General features: G+C 45.9%; 1 protein-coding gene across 1 annotated transcript in view; it reads left to right on the top strand.

Moving 5' to 3' along the window:
* Positions 1-23242, top strand: part of SMYD1 (SET and MYND domain containing 1) — a 45889-nt gene that overhangs the window by 9752 nt on the left and 12895 nt on the right. The window contains exons 2-5 of the mRNA XM_033838412.2: positions 6280-6456; positions 8952-9165; positions 11744-11874; positions 16947-17136. Coding sequence (XP_033694303.1) covers positions 6280-6456; positions 8952-9165; positions 11744-11874; positions 16947-17136 — 712 coding nt within the window. The remainder of the gene's footprint in view (positions 1-6279; positions 6457-8951; positions 9166-11743; positions 11875-16946; positions 17137-23242) is intronic.

The raw sequence follows: 23242 nt of genomic DNA, 5'->3' as shown, positions 1-23242 counted from the left end.
AACACCAGAATTAACCATGGCATATGCACAAACACAAGTGTAGCCTTTAATCTGGTAACAGCTGGTGGGTAGGTGGTGGGGGATAAATGATGCTATAAATGGAAATAATTTAATAAAGGGATTAGAGAAATTCCTGAACAGATAGTTCAGAAAATGAGTAACTGTGAAAGTATTCAGGTTACAGCCTTAAACATTGGCACTTGATTTTAAGGGTAACCACAGTAGATTTAGAAATATGCTTTTAATTTGGTGCTTTAATTTAGCTGTGGAGGTCAGATGTGTTGAAATGTCATATGACCCGTTGTGAGCTGTGTTGCTAAATTTTGTTAACTAATCCTTAAATGCAGAAGTTTGGGGATAATAGCCTTTTAAACATAGATTAGGTCAAATGCCATGTTGTCCCCATAACAATGTCACCTTCACTCATTTGCCTCTAAAGATGTGTTCTGAGCCTGGGAAGAGGGGTTTGGTCTCAGGTAGAATGTGGGAGATGCGTCCAGGTCTGAGTGGGGCGTGTGAACCTTGTCCTGGGAGTCGCGGCAGAGAAAATTTGAGAAGTGCTATTTTAATGAAAGAGATGTTAAAAATAAATAGGTAATCCCTAGGTCTGACCTAGGGATGCAGTACCACCTAACTTCTTCTGCTAAGGTAACTAATCATGCAGATGTGAACCCAGTGATACCCCTTAAGTGTTGATGCGGGCCGTTTAAAAAGGACATTAGGTAGATGCCATAGGGAAAAGAAAGTGAGTGTACCAACTCTGGCCGTGTTTCTCCTTTTTGCAGAAGCCTCCAGTGGCTTCCTTCTGCTGCAGAATAAGGACTTGGTACTGAGAGTTGCATTCCAGGTCCCCCACAGTCCGGTCATTTTTCCAACATCTTTTCCCCATACGGTGCATCCTATGATCTGGTCAAACATCTCCTCCTCTCTCCTATATGTGCCTACCCCGACTCCTCCCCCTATGGAAGCCTTTGATTCGTGCCAGTGCCTCTCCATGGTGGAAGAATTTGACCTTCTGAGTACAACTCAACTCATCTTTACAGGGTCAGAACAGTGCGTCGCCCCCTCCTCGGTGATCACCTTACCAGATTCCTCCCTCCCTCACCTTGAACCCTGCAGCAGGTTCCCAGCACTCCTGGATGGCATGCCTCACCTTGCTTATATATGTTTATGCCCCAGCCCAGCCTAGGGACTGCTTGAAGGCAAAGTTTGTATCTTCTTTGTCTTTAAGGCCCTCTGTCACCTAGCTCAATGCACAGCACATAATAGAAGCTCAAGAAATATTTTTTAATAAACTTAAAAATTTTTAATTTACTTTTTAAAATTGAAGTATAGTTAAAAAAGAATATAAATAAAAGCAAAAAATTTTAAAAATTGAAGTATAGTTGATTTACTATATTAGTTTCAGGTGTACAACATATTGATTCAATATTTTTATAGATTATACTCCATTTAAAGTTATTACAAAATAATCTATATTTCCCTGTGTTGTACCCTTATGGCTTCTTTCTTTCTTTTTTTTTTTTTTTTTCTGTGGTACGCAGGCCTCACTGTTGTGGCCTCTCCCGTTGCGGAGCACAGGCTCCCGATGCGCAGGCTCAGCGGCCACGGCCCACGGGCCCAGCCGCTCCGCGGCATGTGGGATCCTCCCGGACCGGGGCACGAACCCGCGTCCCCTGCATCGGCAGGCAGACTCTCAACCACTGCGCCACCAGGGAAGCCCGGTTTATTTCTTTATAGCTTATTTATTTTATACATAGTAGTGTGTACCTCTTAATCCCATACCCCTATCCTGCCCCTCCTACTTTCCCTCTCCCCACTGGTAACCACTAGCTTGTTCTCTATATCTATGAATTTGTTTCTGTATTGTTATACTCATCCATCTATTTTATTTTTTAGATTCCACATATAAGTGATAACAAACAGTATTTGCCTTTCTCTCTCTGACTTACTTCACTAAGCATAATACCCTCTAGGTCCATCCACATTGTTGCAAATGATGCCCAATAAATACTTGTAAAAAGAAGAAAGAGGGGAAGGAACAAGGAAGAAAGACAGAATTGAAAATATTGTAAAGTTCTCTGGGTACTTGAGGGATGTGATGTTCTTTAAGACATGTGCCCTCCCCCTCGATTTTTGAGGGGAGACCACTTTGCAGGATGAGAGTTTTTAAGCAGCCCAGGAAGCCAGCACTGCTGGTCCAGTTCTCTCTGGTTGTGCTCTTGGAGGACTCATCCACCTTGCAGACACCTTCTATTTGCATTTATCTGTCCAGTAACTGGTTATTTCCATACAAGGAGCTGAGCAACAGCTGCCTTTCCATCCCACTTGACTCTGACAGATGACATAGCCCAGGGCTGCAGAGCAAAAAGTGAGCGGGGACCACTGGCTGGGGCAGGGCACACTCAGGGCTGCAGGCAAAGCAGGTAGGCTCGGTGGCTTCCTCTGCCTTCTGTGCTGGGAGCAGTGTCAGCCCTCAGGGACCCCTATGAGAATACTGTCCCTGTGAGGATAGTGATGACCTGTACTCTAAAGGGTTGTTGTGAAGGTTTAACACAAGAGAACTGCTAAAAAACATCTCTTTCAATTGCAAAGCATTGTGTGAATGGGACTCTTGTGGGGGCTGGGAAAATGAGACTAAGGAGAAATGAGGCTTGGTGAAGGTCACTAGCTAAGCTGGCTGGAAGAAGCACTCTTTCTCCTGTCATCTAAAAAGTGGTTTTAAGTGGGAGAGGGGATAAATTGGGAATTTAGGATTAACAGACACACACTACTATATATAAAACAGATGAACAACAAGGACCTACTATATAGCACAGGGAACTATATTCAATATCTTGTAATAACCTATAATGGTAAGGAATCTGAAAAAGAATATATATTATATATATGTATGTATAACTGAATCACTTTGCTCTATACCTGAAACGTTGTAAATCAACTATACTTCAATAAAATAAATAAATTAAAAAGTGGTCTTAGAACTTTAATTGAGGTATAGTTGATGCATGATATTATATGTTACAGGTGTACGATATAATGAGTCACAATTTTCTAAGGTTATACTCCATTTTTAGTTACGATAAAATATTGGCTATATTCCCTGGGTTGTACAATATATCCTTGTAGCTTATTTTATACCTAATAGTTTGTATCTCTTACTCCCCTACCCTTATATTGCCCCTTCCCCCTTCCCTCTCCACACTGGTAACCACTAGTTTGTCCTCTATATCTGTGATCTGCTTCTTTTTTGTTATATTCACTAGTTGGTTGTGTTTTTTATTTATTTATTTATTTATTTATTTATTTATTGCGGTACGTGGGCCTCTCACTGTTGTGGCCTCTCCCATTGCGGAGCACAGGCTCCGGACGCGCAGGCTCAGCGGCCATGGCTCACGGGCCCAGCCGCTCCGCGGCACGTGGGATCCTCCCGGATCGGGGCACGAACCCGCATCCCCCATGTCGGCAGACGGACTCTCAACCACTGCGCCACCAGGGAAGCCCGGTTGTGTTTTTTTAGATTCCACACATAAGTGATATCATATAGTATTTGCCTTTCTCTGTCTTATTTCACTTATCACTTCCCTCTAAGACATCACGTCTTTTAGATGCTCTCATGGTGGGGAAGTAAAGAAGGGGTGGTATTTCTATCATGGAAGTACCCTTGGCCCCCTACCTATAGGTTCTCTTCCAGTTGGGAAGTCGTCCTCTGTGGCGGCTGCCTGGGAATTAGTGGGTGCTGGAGGAGAGCAGGTGCTCAGAGATCACCTGGCCCAAACTCTGACACCTACTGAGGACTTGTTCTGTGCCAGGCTCTTAGCTGCTACTTTACACGTTGTTTCATTTAATCCTCGAATCACTCTGAGAGTGGGAGAAGTTTGGAACTTCTTTGTAATTTTCTTCTTGCTTGAGTTTTTTAAGATACCAAGTATGTTTCATTAAAAAATAATAGTTGGACTTCCCTGGTGGTGCAGTGGTTAAGAGTCGACCTGCCAGTGCAGGGGATGTGGGTTCGATCCCCGGTCCGGGAAGATCCCACATGCGGCAGAGCAACTAAGCCCGTGCGCCACAACTACTGAGCCTGTGCTCTAGAGCCCGTGAGCTCACGTGCTTAGAGCCCATGCTCCACAACAAGAGAAGCCACCGCAGCGAGAAGCCCACACACCGCAACAGAGTAGCCCCCGCTCGCCACAACAAGAGAAAGCCTGGGTGCAGCAACGAAGATCCAATGCAGCCAAAAATAAATAAATAATTTTAAAAATTTTAAAAAGGTAATAGTCATTTGTCTAAATGATATCAAGATCTAAGTGTTGCTATTCTCATTTTCACATAAGAAAACGAAGGCTCAGAGTGGTTAGGGTACTTGCTTGAGGTCACACAGTCAGTAGGTACTGGAATCAGGGTCTGAACTCAACTCTGACCTACTCCAGGTCTGACTTTCTGCAATACCCATCCCACCACCAACAAAAAGAGATGGAGACCAGAAAGACAAGCTTTTTTTTTTTTTTTTTAAACTTCCCCTTCCTGCCTACCTGATACTTCCATACATACTGCCCCCCTCCCGCCCCCCACGAAAGGGAGGAATTTAGGTTATCTCTCATATCTACATTCATGCTACTTAAAGCTGCAGCATCAGTATCACCTGGGAGCTTGTTAGAAATGCAGAATCTCAGGCCCCACCCCAGACCTGCTGAATTAGAACCACATGATCTCTGAAGATGTGCACACACACTAAAGTTTGAGGAACCCCTCTCTGCATCAGACCCACCCTCTTCCTTCTTCCTAGTTCCAGCCTCGTGGCCAAGCCTTAATGGTAGGTGGGGTGATGGAGAGAAAGGTCAGCCTCATCTCAAGGAGGTCTAAATTAGGAGATAGCTCATAATACTTCCTGGATTTCACCAGCTTTTAAAAATTGACTCTAGGTCCTAAAAAAATTGTGGAATGAGATTTAAACAGGTGTGTGAGCCTGTAGAAAATAATTTGGTGGTTAACCTTTGGAACCCACTGTGTGTTCACTAGGAGAAAAATCATTTCAGATTGATCACGTTTTCTTTTCATGAAAAGTAATTAAACGTTTATTACAGCAAAGTGATTGTAAAGACTCTCATGAGACAATATGAAGGTGAGATATTATTGAACTGATAGTTGCATTGAGTCAAGCCTCATAAGGGATTATATGCATGACTGTAAAGGTCTCTCCATCACCCAGACTGGGGTGAAATCTATACTGCAGCATCTTGGGGCTCTGTCCCCAGCCTTCTCCTGGTCAAAGCAGCAGTAGCGGCATAATTATGATGCGCTGCGGATTCTGTGCAACTGTAAGTATGTCAGGGTAATTCTACTCTTCCTCTCTCGTTGGGAAAGCTTAAGGGAATGCAAGGGAGAGAGGAAGACATTATTATGGGAATAACCTTGCATCTACTGTAAGTTATAAATAAGCACTAACCTTTTATGCCCTTGAGTACTTCATGACTAGTAACAAATTACTAGCATCACACCTCACAGCAGATGGGGACACAGCAGTTTGTGGAGTTGGCCACCCATCACTTCCACTCTCTCTCTGAGCCAGGAGAATACATCAGATAACATCTGTGACATCAGTAACCTTGTCCATCTTTACTCCTGCAAAACACGCAGAACTATGACATACATCATAACGTGTAGACTTCATTTTGTGTAAAACATGCCATGTTTCATGTCCCATCATATCGTAAGTAGTTACAATATCTTTATTCTTTGGGGAAAGGGACATTCCATTTCAACAATGAGAAGGATATGTCGCACAGTATGCCCTCTCCCGGGCCACGGTGCCAATGACAAGTGACTTTTGGCAAGAGGATTGGGAGGAATTTCCAGCCACTCCCTTGACTTAGAGGAGACTTCCTTGGTTCCTCCGTTGTGATCCAGGAATACCCTGTGGCCCCCCTATTTTAGTGGGTGCTCATGCTGCATGGTGATCTCAAGTTCAAGTGTTCATCCAGCAACTTGTGGTATTCCCGGTGGCTAACGCATAAAGGTTGTAACTCTACGACCTCTTGCTGAATTAAATTGAAGGGCTTATATGAAGAGCACAGTAGAGTTCCCTACATTGGTTTCACTGAAAAATATCTGCCAGAAGCGTAGCTACAGCTAGAGGGGATCTTTGGAAACCCAAGCCCCTTATTTTGAAAAATGAGAATCTGAAGCTTAGAAAGACAAGGACAGCCAGCACCCGAACCCCAGTCCCCCAAAAGCCAGTGTGGTGTCCCCCAATCACAGGTTTTCTCCCTCCATTTCCAGCCTTGTGAACGTTGTGTGCCACACTTGCTTCAAGAGGCAGGAGAAGCTCCACCGCTGCGGGCAGTGCAAGTTTGCCCATTACTGTGACCGCACCTGCCAGAAGGATGCTTGGCAGAACCACAAGAACGAGTGTTCGGCCATCAAGAGATACGGGAAGGTGCCCAATGAGAACATCAGGTCAGAGCTGGGCCCCGGGGTGGAGACTGGGATTCCCAAATGTCAGGCGGGGGATGGCGGCAGGGACAGCATGCCCAGGTCCAAGCAAGCTGGGATGAGTGCAAATCAGGAAAGAGTCCCAAAGAGACAGGATATGGTCCCTTCTTCCGTGCTCTCCCTTGGTCTGGGAAGCCCATCTATGAGGGGATCTCCACTGGTGGAGCTGGTTGCAGACTTGTTCCGTGCGGCTCCCCAGTGTTTAATTTTTTTTAAAAATTTTATTTTATTTGTTTATTTAGTTTTGGCCGTGTTGGATCTTCGTTGCTGTGTGTGGGCTTTCTCTAGTCGCGGCGAGCGGGGGCTACTCTTGGCTGCGGTGCACGGGCTTCTCATTGCAGTGGCTTCTCTCATTGCGGAGAACAGGCTCTAGGCTCACGGGCTTCAGTAGTTGTGGCTCGTGGGCTTAGCAGTTGTGGCTCGTGGACTCTAGAGCGCAGGCTCAGTAGTTGTGGCGCACGGGCTTAGTTGCTCCTCAGCATGTGGGATCTTCCCGGACCAGGGTTCGAACCCGTGTCCCCTGCATTGGCAGGCAGATTCTCAACCACTGCACTACCAGGGAAGCCCCCCAATGTTTACTTTTTAAAAATTGATCTGCCTGTGTAAAAAAATTAATGAGTGGCAGAGAGTCACCAAAGTGTCCCTTGGTCACAGGCTTTATCTTGTGGGCATGGGCTGCCTAATGGTTAACAAGTGGGCCTTCTCTGCCCTCAGAGTGAAGTAAGGCCCTCTGTCTCATACTCAAAGTTCTGTACTTTCTATGCTGTATAGCACGGGGAGATCAGCTTTGTGACGACCTAAAGGGGTGGAATGGGGAGGGTGGGAGGGAAGCCCAAGAGGGAGGGGATATAGGTATACATATAGCTGGTTCACTTTGTTGTACAGCAGAAACTAACACAACATTGTAAAGCAATTATAATCTAACAAAGATGTAAAAAAAAAAAAAAAACTCCCCCCAAAACAAAGTTCTGTGCTTTCTAGGGCCCTCCCTCTTGTCCCACGTTAACCACCCCCCTTCTCCTCCAGAGCCCTTTGCTCCTTCCAGACGAGGCCTTTCTTGCCCCTGCTCCCTGCACATGCACGTTTGGGGCTGCCTCAGGGCCTTTGCTTATACTGTTTCCCCTCTTAGATTGTCTTCTCTGCCTTCTCTCTATCTAATCATTAAGAATGTGAATAAGTTCACACATGATGTCGACATCCACTACCTCACTTTGTCTCCTAAACACCTCTGTGTTGGAGGAGGGCATTGAGAGGAGGACACGACCTGCAAGCTGGACCCAGGTCTTTATCCCCTCCCCTGTCCTTGGAGTGTGCTCGCTTGCCTTCCCCGCCTCCCAGAAGCTGCCCAAGAATGTGGCATTGAGATAGCAAAACCCAGTGAAGGCCTCTTTATAAACTCTAAAATTTGGCTGGCAGGGGCCAAGATCTTTTGTGTGTGTGTGTGTGTGTGTGTGTGTGGTACGCGGGCCTCTCACTGTTGTGGCCTCTCCCGTTGCGGAGCACAGGCTCCGGACGTGCAGGCTCAGCAGCCATGGCTCACGGGCCCAGCCACTCCGTGGCATGTGGGATCTTCCCGGACCGGGGCATGAACCCATGTCCCCTGCATCGTCAGGCGGACTCTCAACCACTGCGCCACCAGGGAAGCCCCCAAGATCTTTTTATCTGTGGCCGCCCAAGACAAGCCTCCTAAGTAAGTCCCCTGCTGATTCAAACTGACACCCACCAATCTGGAGTGGTCTGCCTCTCTTCCTGCCCTCTGTGGATGGGGGCCAGTTTGTGAACCAACACTCTGCAGGTTAGCACGGCAGGGGCTACATATTATCCTCACTTTACTTGCCACTGGAGAGGTTCAGGGAGGTCAAGTGATTTGCCCAGGGTCACACAGTAAGAAGTGGAGTCGTCAGACTCCTTCTCCAGTGCTCATCTTAGCCGCACAGTCAGGAGAGACCCAGGCTGCCGCACCTCCCTGTGTCCCCAGGCCCCTTCCATGATTACCCAGACCCACGTGACCTGGCTTCTGCCCACCTCTCCACCTTTATGTGATTTCCTCTCCTTGCTCCCTAGCTCCAGCACCTTGCTGTTTCTAATCGTGCCAAGCTCTTTCCCTGTTCCTTTGTACTCGCCCCATCTGCACAGGGCGGGCTCTTGTTCACTCCGCTGGCAGCCAGGGGGTGCCTTGTCGAGCCTCCCCCCATCACCTTGGTTTCCCCTTCCCCAACCGCTCCCTATCAGGTCACCCTGTTTGATTTGGGGCATAGCACTTAACAGTACTTTAGATTATCTTTTCAACTTAGGTCTCCCCCACTCTGAGAAGCTTCATGCTACAAGAAATTCCATCCGTCTAGTTCAAAACGGTGTCTTGGGCCCGACCCTGTGCCGGGCGTGTACTAGACTCTCAGCAAGCGTTTGTCGAATGAATGAGCGCAGCGAGGCCTCTCTAACCCCACCCCTCTGCGCAGGCTGGCGGCGCGCGTCATGTGGCGGGTGGAGAGAGAGGGCGGCGGGCTCACGGAGGGCTGCCTGGTCCCCGTGGACGACCTGCAGAGCCACGTGGAACACTTCGAGGAGGAGGCGCTGAAAGAGCTGCGGGGGGACGTGGACACTTTCCTGCAGTACTGGCCGCCCCAGAGCCAGCAGTTCAGCATGCAGTACATCTCGCGGATCTTCGGCGTGGTAAGATTTCTCCCAAAGTGGCCTTGGGGCTGGGCTGGCGCCCGGGATTGTCCGACGAAGGACCTTCCAGATGCTGCCAGGTCCGTGTGGAAGGGGGGGCCAAGAGAAGTGCTGGACGGGGGAAAGAGACCTCACATGACGGAGTTTCACCCAGTTCTCTTTCCGGTCTTCGTTTACTCTGAGGTCATGCCTGCGTGGCTGAAGTCAGCACCCCAAGCGTAAACTACTCATTAGCTCTGAGCGGTAGATTTTGATGGTGATTTACCTTCTCGTTCCTCTGCACTTCCTATATTTTCTCTTCTCCGCATTGAAAACGAAGACCCAGTCACTATCCCTTCTTGCCCACCAGTCACTTTGGAAGTAAGGCTCTTCCTTTTCCCACATCTGATGTGCTGATCGTGGGCAACCAGGGAGAGGAGAGTAGGGGCTTTCTGGAGGGCACTGCCTTGAGCAACCTATCCAGGCCTCTTGAAGCCATGAGGGTCCGGGAGGATGGGGTGGGAGCCCAGGGGGTCAGCAGTCTCAGGCCGTGGGCTATGGGGGCATGTCTCCCATCCGGCAGGCCCGGCCCCTTGTGGGGTGCTGATGAGTGGGCTGAGGAAGGGGTTATTGTGATAACAGTAGCATGATCACACGCAGCATCTCTCACCATGTGCCAGTGCTTCTGTAATAGTGAGAGTTCTCCAGAGAAACAGAACCACAAGGATGTACTGTGTGTGTCCATGTATGTGCATATATATATATGGTATATTATACTCTATGCTTTATATTACGGATAGCATATATATATTATATATGGAGAGAGAGAGAGAGAGAGAGGGAAGGAGATTTATTTTAATGAACTGGCTCTTGTGATGGTGGGAGCTGCTGGTAGGCCATCAGGCTGAAGACCCAAAGAAGAATTGCGGTTCAAGTTCAAAGGCAGTCCACTGGCAGGACTCCTTCTTCCTCAGGGGCAGTCAGTCTCTGTTCTGTGAAGGCCTTCAACTGATTGTATGAGGCCCATCTCCGTTGTGCAGGGTAATCTGCTTTACTCAAAGTCTACCAATTCAAATGTTTATCTCATCCAAAAAACACCTTCACAGAAACATACAGAATAATGTTTAACCAAATATCTGGTCACCACAGCCCAGCCAAGTTGACAGAAAGATAACCATCATAGCCTTCCAGATATTATTTTGTGCAAAACAAGATGAAGTCCGTGGTTTTAACATTCCTATTTTATAGAACAGAAAGCCTAGGGCCAGAGAGGTTACAGGACTGCCAAAGGTCACACAGTGAGCTGGTGTCCAAGGAAGGTCTAGAAGCAGTCTGTCTGATGCCAGAGTTCCTACTCTCACATGTGGAGTTTCTGTGCTCCACAGCCTTGGTGTGAATGGGTGTCATAGACTATCTTGAGTATCTCTAAGGTGGTCTGGGGACTACAGCCAAGGATGCTGTAATCACCAAGGTGTACAGTGGAAAGGACCCATAAAGATCATCTAGTCTAACTTATTTAACCTACAGATGGGAAAATAAGAGCTCAGAGAAGAAAGAAATTTGCCCAAGGTAACACAGCTTATTAGTGGTACTGACGGGCTTAACTTCATGTACTTGCTGAATGACCAATGAGATTGATGGAGAAAGTGACTGTCCTCTAGTATCAATAACAAATAGCTATGTGCTATACAGATCAGTATATATCTATAAATGTATATTGTGTTATAAATATTATGGATAGCATGTATTTATATATATGATTTTTACATTTGGCAGAAACTTGTGTGCAGATATTAATGTATCCTAAGTAATATTTATTCTTATACATTTTTTTATACCCTGAGAGCAGACATTTGGAATCTATTTCTATAAAAAAATAACTTTTTTTAAGGAAAAAGAAAGAAATCAGGTGCCGTATAAGCAGTAACCAATTTGATATGCCTGGCATTCAGAGATAAATGTTGCACTCATCAGATTTTAAAATTGTGGACAGGGAGTACAAGGTATCCACCAGACACAAAATCATCAAAAACAGATGTTAATTTTATTTTATGAATAGTTATAGGAGCTGAGAGTAGTCAGAGGTAGCAGAGGAGACACACACACACAAACCAAGATAGACGCTGGGGAAGACTCGTGAGACCCAGATACAGGAAAAAGGAGAAACTTCTCAGAACCAACATTTCCATCTTGGGCCTTTTTATTTTTTTACTTTATTTTATTTTTTGACTGTGCCACACGGCTTGTGGGACCTTAATTGCCCGACCAGGGATTGAACCTGGGGCCCCAGCAGTGAGAGCACTGAGTCCTAACCACTGAACCACCAGGGAATTCCCATTTTGGGCCTTTTTAGAATACAGCTACCCAAAACTTTCAAGGTGGTGGTGCATTTTAGCAAATAGGAGACTCTCCCACGGTGCTAATCTTGAGGGTCATTTGGAGTCACACAGAGAACAGGAGACTGACTGTCTCGTTTCCAGACTCTCTAAGCATTTCCAGGATGAGACCAGGTTTTCTATTTTTTAAAAAACTTTCAACAGCTGGAGGGTGTTCTGCGCCAAGTCTATGTTAGCTGACTCTCCTCTTTTCCCCTGGGTAGATTAACTGCAATGGTTTCACGCTCAGTGACCAGAGAGGCCTGCAGGCAGTGGGTGTGGGCATCTTCCCCAACCTGGGCCTGGTGAACCATGACTGTTGGCCCAACTGCACGGTCATATTTAACAACGGCAAGTGAGTATGTCTTCAACTTGGGTTGGTATGTTGGGGATGGGGAGACCTTACGGTATTGTCTCTACCCTTGATTTAAACCAAAAGTAACCTGTTGAACCTGAGCTAGCATGGATTCCAAATGGACAGAAAATAGAAATTTTATTCTAGAATAATTGTGAATGGGAGAAACATAATGAGGAAGATGGCAAAGAATTCCACATGAGGAATTTTGGAGTCTCTGTATGTTTCTTGAGGTTGCCTAGATATGTTAGATAAACCTCTAACTGCTACATAATTTAGAACTTGAAGCCTGAGATTTTTCTATCTAGAGGTCATTGCAGAACCTCATCAACTGAGAAGGCGCTTGGCAGGAACAGTCAAGTTCCCAGCAGAAATCAGAAGGCACACGCAGGGGTTACCCTAAGAGAAGTTAGTGAGAGCACAATTGACGGAAGTGTGGGTAGAGTCGAAGAAATTGACAAAGAATGGTGAAATGTCCAGGGTCTAGTGACAGAATGAAACCATTACCACCTTTTGACCTGGAGGGGCAATGGAGGAAGTACGGTTCTTGCAGCTGGTGAGAGCTGTAGCCATGGGACGGGGCCCTTTCTCCCTGCCCACCCCCGCCACTCCAACAGCTTGGCTGTACCTGTAGAGAAACCAGCCACTGCTAGAACTGTGGTGTGGCAGAGGGAGAGCCAAGAGACTAAATACCCCAACCTCTTTCTCCTCCCATCTTCTGATCTCCTCCCATGGGCCAAACCCCAACCAGAAGCCAGAGGGCCAAGGAACCTGGGTGATGAAGCCCTCAGAGGTCAGCCCTGCCCCCCTGGAAGGCACAGGTCGGGACAGGAGGGCAGAGAATGGAATTTGGGGTGGGGCGCAAATGGAGAAGAGTCAGCAAACAGGATGAGCCCCTCGTTGTCCATGGCTTAGGCTGGGGGGCTTTGGGGGAATGAGGCCTAAACAATATTTCTTTTGCTCTTAGAGATGAGCTCTTATGACAGGTGCCGGTTGACTCTAAGCCATCAACAATGAGCAGGCTTCCCCCCAAAGATAATGGTTTCTGGTTCTCAGCCAAGACTCAAGCTTAAGTTCCAATAGAGCGAGGGCTCTGATTTCCCTTTTCCTTCCTATTTCTGGAAGCAAGGGCATGCATGACAGTAGCACTTGAGAAAGTCACTCAAGACAGGACAGTTCATTTTGCACCCAGATGATTATCTTTCCCCAGCATTTGTATTTCCCTTTGTAAGCCTCTTGGGGTCACTGGCCTGGACCTCATGGAATCCTCCCCAGAGGAGCTGGTGTCTGGAGTTACCCTGGTTGGCAGAGAAGATCAGATTCACATGTGGGGCTGGTCTTTCTGGACACCACTCCCCTAAGTGGTGGTGACCCAGAGCTCTTCTTGTCACCACATGCAGCAGCCACAAGAACCCGGGGGCCCTTTCTTCAGATCATCACCAGTGCCCGCTCTGGCTTCCACGCGTCCACTAATTTCGAGCAGCCACATTGTACCCGAGCTTCTTGGATGTTGTGCAAGAGGCGACTGCAGTCACTGTCTAGCTGCCTGCCATAGTGGAAAGAACACTGGACGCGGAGCTAGGAGCCCAATTCTAACCCCAGTAATTTCTGCATACTTCCTGTGTGATGGATCTCCAGACACAGTTCAAACTGTTCCCGAAATAGACATTCAAAGAGGCCACCCTTATTTGTCCAAGATGCTTGTTAGTGGGACAATAATAGCCTCCCACGTGTTTTCTTAGCACTCTACTTTTATTTTATTCTTTTGGAAAAGAATGCCTGAAGGACGGTTTATTTTGAGCCAGGGTTTGAATCCAAAGATCGCTTGATGCTGTTTCTTGGTGGCCACACAGCTGGGGACTCTAAGTTGAAGCCCTTATTGGTGTACCACTCAGAAAACCCCAAGGCTCTGAAGGGGTACTCCAAGCCCAATTTGCCCACGATTTGGCGCTCAAACAGGACTGGGCAACCTGGAGCATCTTTCATGAATGGTTCCCATACTTTTTGTGCCCTGCCATTGAAAAATACTGTAGCACTCTACTTTTCGATGCGTTGTCTCATGACGGTCTCATGACCAGGTTACAGATGAGAATACCGAGGCCCAGGGAAGTGAAGCAACTTGTCCAGGGCCGAATCCCTTTGAACCCAGAACTTCTCATTCCAAATCCAGTGCACTTTCCACTATAGCAGGCTGCCTCTTGTCAAGGGAGCCCAGCTAGGAGCGGCTGGGATAGAGATGGTTGTGATGACCAAAGCTTTGATGGCATAACCTGGAGTGTTGTGCGCCCTTGCTAGCCATACGGGATAAGCCAATGGTAATGATTTCCATTTGGGTGTCTGTTTTGTTTTTCAGTCATGAGGCAGTGAAATCCATGTTTCACACCCAGATGAGGTGGGTCAGTCTTTGGAAACATCCCTGCTGCTCTGACCCATCTCCCTCACTTGCCTGGTTTGCTGGGGCTGCCCCTTCACGAGACCCCTTGGCTGTCTGTCCATAATGTCCTTCTGCTCCCCAGAATCTTGTCTTTGCTGGATGCTACGTGTTTAATGCATTTATATTAATCATTTTGTTCCTCACCCACCCACTACCTGCTGTGCCTATGCTTCCCTCTCTTACTCCTCATTTCTCTCTCTCCTCCAACCTCAAAGCGTGAAGGTCCTTTCCAGTCCACATCATCTTAGCAAAAACCCACACTCTCCCTTTAAACCCTGCTTATCGTGAAATGAGCACTGTTGATATTACTGACCTACTAAAGGACTCTGTGTTTTTTTGTTTTTTTTTTTGCGGTACGCGGGCCTCTCACTGTGGTGGCCTCTCCCGTTGCGGAGCACAGGCTCCAGACGCGCAGGCTCAGCGGCCATGGCTCATGGGCCCAGCTGCTCCGCGGCATGTGGGATCTTCCCGGATCGGGACACGAACCCGTGTCCCCTGCATCGGCAGGCAGACTCTCAATCACTGCACCACCAGGGAAGCCCAAGGACTCTGTGTTTGTTTATAACCTCCAACTTCTCACTCAGACTGGTTCTGAAAATGGTACCCATAACTGTGATGTTTTTGATAAATATTTATTCATAGTATTCTCTTTATTGCTTCTGGTCAACTATGAATTAGTGGTTTAGGTTAGATTTTACTTGGGACTTTTCTTAATGACAACTCCACAGCCCCAGTGGGCCTTTTTCTCAAGGTGGGCTTGAAAGTACTTGAAATGATCTTCGGATTAACAACAAAATGCTGTGTGGAAGTTTGGGCCTTGGGAGGGCAGGGGTAGGAGTGGTCGGTGCACCTGAGTCTGTGTTGATGTGCGTTGCGAGGGACTTCGGACGATTCACATCATCTCCTGGGTGTTTGGTTCTACATTTGTAGGGCAAAGGTCAAGGTGAGAGCGTGTCTAGGGACCTTCCTAATTCTAAGTCTCTGTGGCCCTGGACTCTGCTCCTGACCTCTACAAGAAATACTTAAGTTGCCTACTTGTGGCTCAATTAGCTGAACTGTAGAACTGCAGAGCATTAGAGATGGAAGAGGTCTGGGATCCAAAACAGAATAGTGGTCACTATTCCTCCCCTGATTCCCAGTGCCAAGTTAGGTAAAGTGGGGCATATAAGTGTGCATTTCTTATACCTAAGTGACTTGACATTAATTTGGTTTTGAAAACTCTCTCATATCATTGAAATAATTTGAGATACTCTGAGACCTTGTGGGAATTGGATTAACCTTGGTGCGAAGCAAAGCTACTGGCCAACTCAACTGGTCACTGATTCACTGTTGAACGAGGACATGTCAATATAGTGAGCTGCCTCTGTGAAAGGGCTAGTGGGAGCAGAATTGCTTACTTATCCTGTATTATCACATATATTGGGCAAGGCAGTGTACCCCATTTTGAGAGAAGGTTCTTTAACCTTAAGTGGTCACCTCAGGGGCCTGGACATGCAAGTCACTGCTGTTCCTCGCTTGGCTGTCACCTCCGAGCACGTGGAAGGGGCTCCCTCTGACTGGGACCTTTCTCTGGTGCTGGAATCTTCTCCTGCCTTTCACGTGGCATCTGAATCAGCCTCCCTGGGAGGTAAAGGAAATGACCATGGACTTCTCTGTAGATGCTTTCCCAGCCCTCTGCATCCTGCCCCTCACTCTCTGGGTGATGGGTTCCCTCTGGGCAGGGAGGCCCCCTGATGTTGGGGGGATACAGGGGCATAGCTTAGGATCCAGCTTGCCGGGCTCACCACTCTTTCTGTAGTTTCTGGACTCCTGGGTGGAAGATGCATGGCTGAGAGGCCCACAGGCTGGTCTCAGCTAGTTTGGCTTAGCTGGGTGTCAGTTGTGCAGTGGGATTTTGTCTTCAGTACATTCTGTATCTATCACATGGTGAGGTGTGTAGTGCTGTAAGTAATTGGAGGGTCAGGTCTAGGCTGGAAGGGGGTTACAATGTCATCTGCTCTCGCTAACCACCTTCAACCCCAAAGCCATGTCCCCCAGTAAACACAAAAGTGAACAATGCAGTGGGCTAATAAAGAGCTAGCCTTTATTTGCCTCAGAGATCTCCAGGCATAAGTCTCCTCACATAAATTAGGTCTGAGCCATTGGACCAAAGGTTAAGGTAAGAGGGGGCTTATAATTAGACACAGAATGGGCCAAGCTTCTGGGTAACTGAATGTGCGTGTTTCTGGTTAGTTTCCAAACTAACCAGAAATGACTATCAAGGCTTCTCTTGTTTGGAGTTTTTGCCTTATTATTTCTCCATTCCTTTGTTACAGACAATCAGTAGCTAAATGCACTGGGAGACCTGCAGGCTTGGAACCTTTGTATGCTTTTATGATGGAGCCCAGACCTCTACTGGGAGTCTATTTGAGCTGATTCCAGAGCAATTAGCTGAATGGAGCAGATTTGATTGTTACAATGAGTAGAGTAGAACTCTCCAGAAAACTGTCCTTTACACCACATCTCCCCCTTTGGGGGGGAATGGAGTTTTCTCAGTGTTAGTGGAGGTCGTTGTCTTTGAGACTCAACTTCTTGAAACCTTGAAGAGCGTACATCCCACCCCGGATCTGATGGACTCTTCTCCTTTACCCTGCTCCAGAATTGAACTCCGGGCCCTGGGCAAGATCTCAGAAGGAGAGGAGCTGACCGTGTCCTATATCGACTTCCTTAACGTCAGCGAAGAACGCAAGAAGCAGCTGAAGAAGCAGTACTACTTTGACTGTACGTGTGAGCACTGCCAGAAAGGGCTGAAGGACGACCTCTTCCTGGGTGTGAAAGACGACCCGAAGGTACAGGCAGCCCCACCACTGGGGTGCTTCTGGGCATCTTCCCCAGGAGCCAGGCGAGGGCAGATTCCACAGCTAACCAAGGCGCCTCTGCCCTGGTGGACAGAGCGGGTGGTGGACAGAGCACGCAGATGGGTCCCAGCTAGCGTCCTGGTACCACTGCTTGCCAGGTGTCTGACTTTGGGGAAGTTACTCTGTTTTCTCATTTGTAAGATAGGAATGATGGCACCTGCTACAGGGGTTGTTATGAGGATTAAGCAAGATGATATATGTAAAAGGAGAGGCATAGAGAGTAGACACTGAAGGAGAGGCATAGAGAGTAGACACTGAAGGAGTGGCATAGAGAGTAGACGCTGAAGGAGAGGCATAGAGAGTAGACACTGAAGGAGAGGCATAGAGAGTAGACGCTAAAGGAGACGCATAGAGAGTAGACACTCAGTAAATTTAAGTTCCTCTTCTTGCCCCTTTGCAGGTTAAGTGATGCTGAGAATTCCATATAGAGAGACCAGATGGGCAAAGAGATTTGTTGTCGGGTTATCACAAAGATATTCCTAGTCCCATGGAAATGGGCAATGGGGAGATGGGGCAATGTTTGGATTGCTTAATATGCTTAATTCCTGAGTAACTGTTGCCTAATTGATGGTGAGACCACTCAGCACTGGAAGTCTTACCAAGGGAGATGTCCCCCAGCGCCCCCTTCACAATAAGCAGGCCTTCGTAGAGGCTCCTGAAGAAGACCTCAAGACCTCAGATAATCAACTATACTTCAATTAAAAAAAAAATAAAAGAGAGCGAGAGACTTAGGAACGAAGGCACCTGGTCCAGGAATGCAAATATGCGAAGAGCATGACCTGCCGGGGGACCTGAGTCCTCGGCTGCATCTCCCTTCACAGACTGCGGTGCTCTGGCCCTGCACCAAATCCCCTGTGGGGAGGGCAGCTTTCCCCCCACCCGTGAGGCCTGCCAGGGAGAGCCTTTGGAATTGCCTACGGTCAGGTCTGAAAAATCACACGTAGGTTTTTAACCGGGAGCCATTCTCCTCGGGGAGGCTAACCCAGCACTTCTATATAATTCACAGTTCACCAGAGCATTTAAGATACAAATATACTTCTGAATTAACGTATGCATCCTAAGTGTGGGCAGGAACTTGTCTCTGGTTAGAGCAAAGGCTACAAGCAAAACTGACTTCTAGGTTCAGATGGTGGGGCCTCTCTCAATGACTTCATTACCCAGTGGTGTCAGTGCTACTGTCCAGATAGCTCTGTTCCCCCACTTGATGCACCTCTCTTTCATTTTCTGGCTATTCGAGGCTTCTTTTGCCATTAACTTATTTTTACTCTCAATATATAATATTTTTTACCCTTTGGCCAAGCAGTTCTAAGAATTTACCCTGCAGATATACTTGCGTATGTGCACAGGGGTATATGTGTAAAGAGATAGTACATTATGGCATTGTTGGGAACAGCAAAATATTGGAAAAAAGCTAAATAACCACCAATAGGGAAATATTTAAGTTAAGAAAATAAACTAATGAGTTAGATCTTTGTGTACAGACATGGAATGAGCTCTCTTTCTTTTTTTTTATTTATTATTTTTAAAAATTGAAGTATAGCTGATTTACAGTGTTGTGTTAGTTGCTGGTGTACAGCAAAGTGACTCAGTTATACATACATATATATATTCTTCTTCATATTCTTTTCCATGATGATTTATTACAGGATTTTGAATATAGTTCCCTGTTCTATACAGTAGGACCTTGTTGTTTATCATTCTACATGTAATAATTTGCATCTGCTAGTCTCAAACTCCCAATACTTCCCTCCCCCATCCCCCTCCCCCTTGGCAACCACAAGTCTCTATGTCTGTGAGTCTGTTTCTGTTTCATAGATAAGTTCATTTGTGTCACATTTTAGATTCCACATATAAGTGGTATCATATGGTATTTGTTTTTCTCTTTCTGACTTACTTTGCTTAGTGTGATAATCTCTAGGTCCATCCATGTAGCTGCAAATCGCATTATTTCATTCTTTTTTATGGCCGAGTAATATTCCATTGTACCACATCTTCTTTATCCATTCATCTGTCGATGGACATTTAGGTTGTTTCCATGTCTTGGTAATTGTAAATAGTTGAGCTCTATTTCTTAAGGGAAAAGAGTTAAGGGGCTGGACATTGACGTATGAATTCGTTTCCTAGGGCTGCCATAACACAGTACCCCAAACTGGGTGGCTTACAATAGAAATGTATTGTTTCTCAGGTCTGGAGGCTAAAATCTGAAATCAAGGTCTTGGCAGGGCTGGTTCCTTTTGAGGGCTGTGAAAGAAGGGTCTGTTCTAGGCCTCTTTCTTTGGCTTGTAGCTGACCCTGAGCCTTTTCACATGGTCTTCTCCTCATGTGTCTCTTTCTCTTCACCTGACATTGTTTTTTTAAGAACACCAGTGCTGTTGGATTAAGGGCCCATCCTACTTGAGTATGACCTCATCTTAACAAATTACATCTGCAATGACCCCATTTCTAAATCAGGTCAGATTCTGAGGTACTGGGGGTTAAGACTGCAACATAGGAATTTAATTTGGGGGGGATGAAATTCAACCCATAACACTGTGTATGCTACCATTTCTGAAAATTAAATTTATTAAATTATTTCAATTAAAAGGGACACATGCCCTGACACAGATTCACTCACCCCACCGGGGTGTGCAAGCAGAGTCAGTCTCCAAACAGACAGAAGTAGGAGGAGGAATCTGTAACCAGTGGATCAACGATGCCTAGTGTGGAGAAGTTGAGAGTCATCCCTCCCAGGCAGGATACAAAGCAGGAATGTGTTCCTTATAGGAACAACCCCATTTTCACAGAATCAAAGGTTCTGTTTTCCAGGAAATGTGTACTGACACTTATGTGTGGGGCACTGAACACAGTACCACAGGAGCTACAGAAAAGAATAAGCTACTGTGTCCACCCTCACCCTGACCTTCCAGAACCTGCAGGATAATATGTGTCTTATCAGCAAGCCAGCCAGCCTTCCCTCCTGGTGCCTGGCCCTGAGTATTTTTTTCATAACTTGCTTCCACCACTACCTAATTTTTCAAAGAGGCCAGACCCTCTTTTCTCCCTTCAGAAATTAAGTGAAACAACTGTGTAGTCATTTCTCTAAATTTTTCAATATTTACCTGGCAACTCCAATAGTTAAATAGGTGATGTGTGGCTGTTAGCTCCTGTCCCTTCACTTTAGATACGCTCACCAGCTGGTGACTGTATGCCCACGTCTTTCAGTCTGAATTAGCAGAGCTGACATCTCTCTTGATATAAAAACATCGATGATTTCTGCTTGAACCGACCTTGATTCAAAGCGAAAACTGTCTATTATTTTTATATCACATTGGGTTTCTCTGTTAAAATAAAGAAATAACTCAAAATTAAAATGACTCAACCAAAACAAGTAAGCAGAAAAAAAAATTGAGTATAACTTTTTAAAGGCAAGTGCATCTGAAGGCATAATAAAAAGCCATTATATTGCAGTGGAAAGAATACTGGAGAATTAGGAGGCCTGTGTTCTAGTTCTGGCTGTGACCCTGAATGTCTGAGCTTGGGCACGTCTCTTCCTTGTGGGTCTCAGTTTCCTCATCTGTAAAGTGGAGCATTGGACTAACTTATTAACAGTTTCTTCAAGCTTTTCTATCTACGATGTCATCACAGTTGCTCTTCTTTCTTCATTTAAATAATGCTTTATCCCAGCCTGACAAGCTCCTTTCTATACACCAGCCTTTGTGACTCATCTTCAAACCTTAAATTGGCATCAAAATTGTTTCTGACTCCTATGTATATATTATAAATAACTAAATAAATATAATAAAAACATACACATATAGACCTGCATAAAAATAAAAACCAAATTTTTTAAAAATGAGAACATAACACCAATTTCCCCCGATTGTAGCTTTGGACCCTCCTTGTTTAGGCTGTTTGGTTCTCTCTCTCTCTCTCTCTCTCTCTCTCTCTCTCTCTCTCCAGCCTTCAGCTATGGTTTTTACAATAGGAATGTTCCAGTTTCTCAAGGTTGGGGAGCTAATGTCCCTCTTTCCTTCCCCTCCTCTTTTGATTCCTCCTCTGGCTTCTACCCCTCTCCTCCGGTTCCTTTCTCTTCCTCCCTGTTTTCTATTAGTTGTGGTGTGCTCCTCGAGAGGGGAGCCTCTCTCTGTGGGCTTCCTTACATCCTATCTGCAGATCAGGTTTTCCTGCCTTTACTCCGAAAAGGGAGCCAAGTGGAACCGCCCATTTCCCTTCTCCGAATAGCTTTATCCCATGTTGCATGTGTCAGTTAACAACCTTTCAGCCAGGTTGTTTTGAGAACATTGGCAGTTGCCTCCTTGAAAAAATTTAATTCCCTTCCAGAGCTTAAAGTAACACTCTTCCTTACAACATCAAACTGAGCAAGGCTTTCATTAACACCTAACAGCTTGGTATTCCCTGAATTTACCCTGCAAGATATTGATTACCCCAGAAGATTCACTAAGTATTTTGAGTTTTAAAGACAATGGAACGTACAGTGGGTTGGAGACTAGTGTGATTTTATGAGCCAACACTTGGGCAACAAACTATAGGTGAAACTAAAGATGTACGTTTGATGGATGGGTGACACACCTCCGAACCACCAGTCACAGAACTCTACACAACCAGGCAAGATATGGACTCCTCTCACTAATGTGCTTGATTCCAACGGGCTAAGGAAAGCAGACGCACGCTGAAATGACTGGTCTTGGGACCAAGGCATGGTCTGCTAACTAGCAGAATGCTGAGTAGCGCTCGGGCGGGAAGCCAACATTCGGGTCGTCAGGCAGGAAGGCAGCCAGAAGCCAGGCATCTCAGCCAAATCAAAGGTCAAGGTGAAAGTTAAGTCAGGAGTGAGACCTGCCAGAAGAACTCAGAGCATTGATGGATGCATCAGATGCTGGAGTCAGGCTGTGAGACAAGTACAGAAACAAATACAGAAGAATTGCAGGGAGGCCCAGATAACAGAAGGATACGGAAATGAAGGTAGTCAGAATTTTAGGGATGATCAAGAACTCTGCAGAAGCCAAAGTAGGTGAAGTGGGGAGAAGCATAAATATAATCCCACTTCCTTAAGTGATCTCGACCCTGAGGCAAGCTGTCCTGGGTTCGGGTTCTCCTATTGCAAGATGGACACTGTGGAACTGGCTCAAGACAGCTGGGAGCCTGAGGGAAGACCCTTGATCTGCACGTATTAGGGGGCTGTATTTTTAAGGGAACAGATGCCCATTCTCCTGTAACTTTTTGGTAGTTTAGTGACGGTGACCTCACAAAATAATGTGAGCAGCAGATATAAACACAGCTGTTGATCCCGATTCTTTGTGGTGAAAAAATTGGACGACCAGAGAACTGATTAAATTGTTCTAGTTTCGTCCAGTGGAAAACTCTAGTTACTAAAAAGGCGATATAGGTATTTTTATATTTATATGCAAAAATATCCACAATCTACTGAGTGAAAAAAAAGCAGGCAATAGACAGAAATACGTTATTATTCGAGTTAGAAAAAGATTGATGCTATTGACATATACACCCTCATGCATGTGTGTACATGCAGGACTGCAATTCAGCCAGAACACACAGTCATACAGACATACTCTTTGTTGATGTGTCTGTGCCTTTGATAGGTCGGTGCCTTTCCTGTACCAGTTGTTACATAGTTTAAATATTTTTCCTCTGTATACTCATTGGAAAATACTCCTCAACGTGCTGTGTCCATCTTCGTGTGGGTTCTGGGCATTTCTACTGTTTTCTCCGTACTTTTTCATAATGTTTTAATTTTTTACAGTTTGCATATGTTAATTTTACAGTCAGAATAAATAATAAAGGTATTTTTATTTTGGAAAAAAGTTATATTAGATTTGCCCAAGCAAAAAAAAAAAATCTTTTTTTCAGAAAAAAACTTCTCTTTCTTTAGTATTTTTTTTTTTTTTTTTTTTTTGCTGTTGAGTTTTTTGGGGGTTTTTTTTGCCACATGGTACGCGGGATCTTAGTTCCCTGACCAGGGATCGAACCTGTGCCCCCTGCAGTGGAAACGAGGAGTCTTAACCACTGAACCGCCAGG

The sequence above is a fragment of the Tursiops truncatus genome, chromosome 14 (assembly GCF_011762595.2).
Source record: "Tursiops truncatus isolate mTurTru1 chromosome 14, mTurTru1.mat.Y, whole genome shotgun sequence".
NCBI classification, from domain to species: domain Eukaryota; kingdom Metazoa; phylum Chordata; class Mammalia; order Artiodactyla; family Delphinidae; genus Tursiops; species Tursiops truncatus.
The sequence above is the reverse complement of the archived record's forward strand: the minus strand, read 5'-3'. Positions and strand labels throughout refer to the sequence as shown.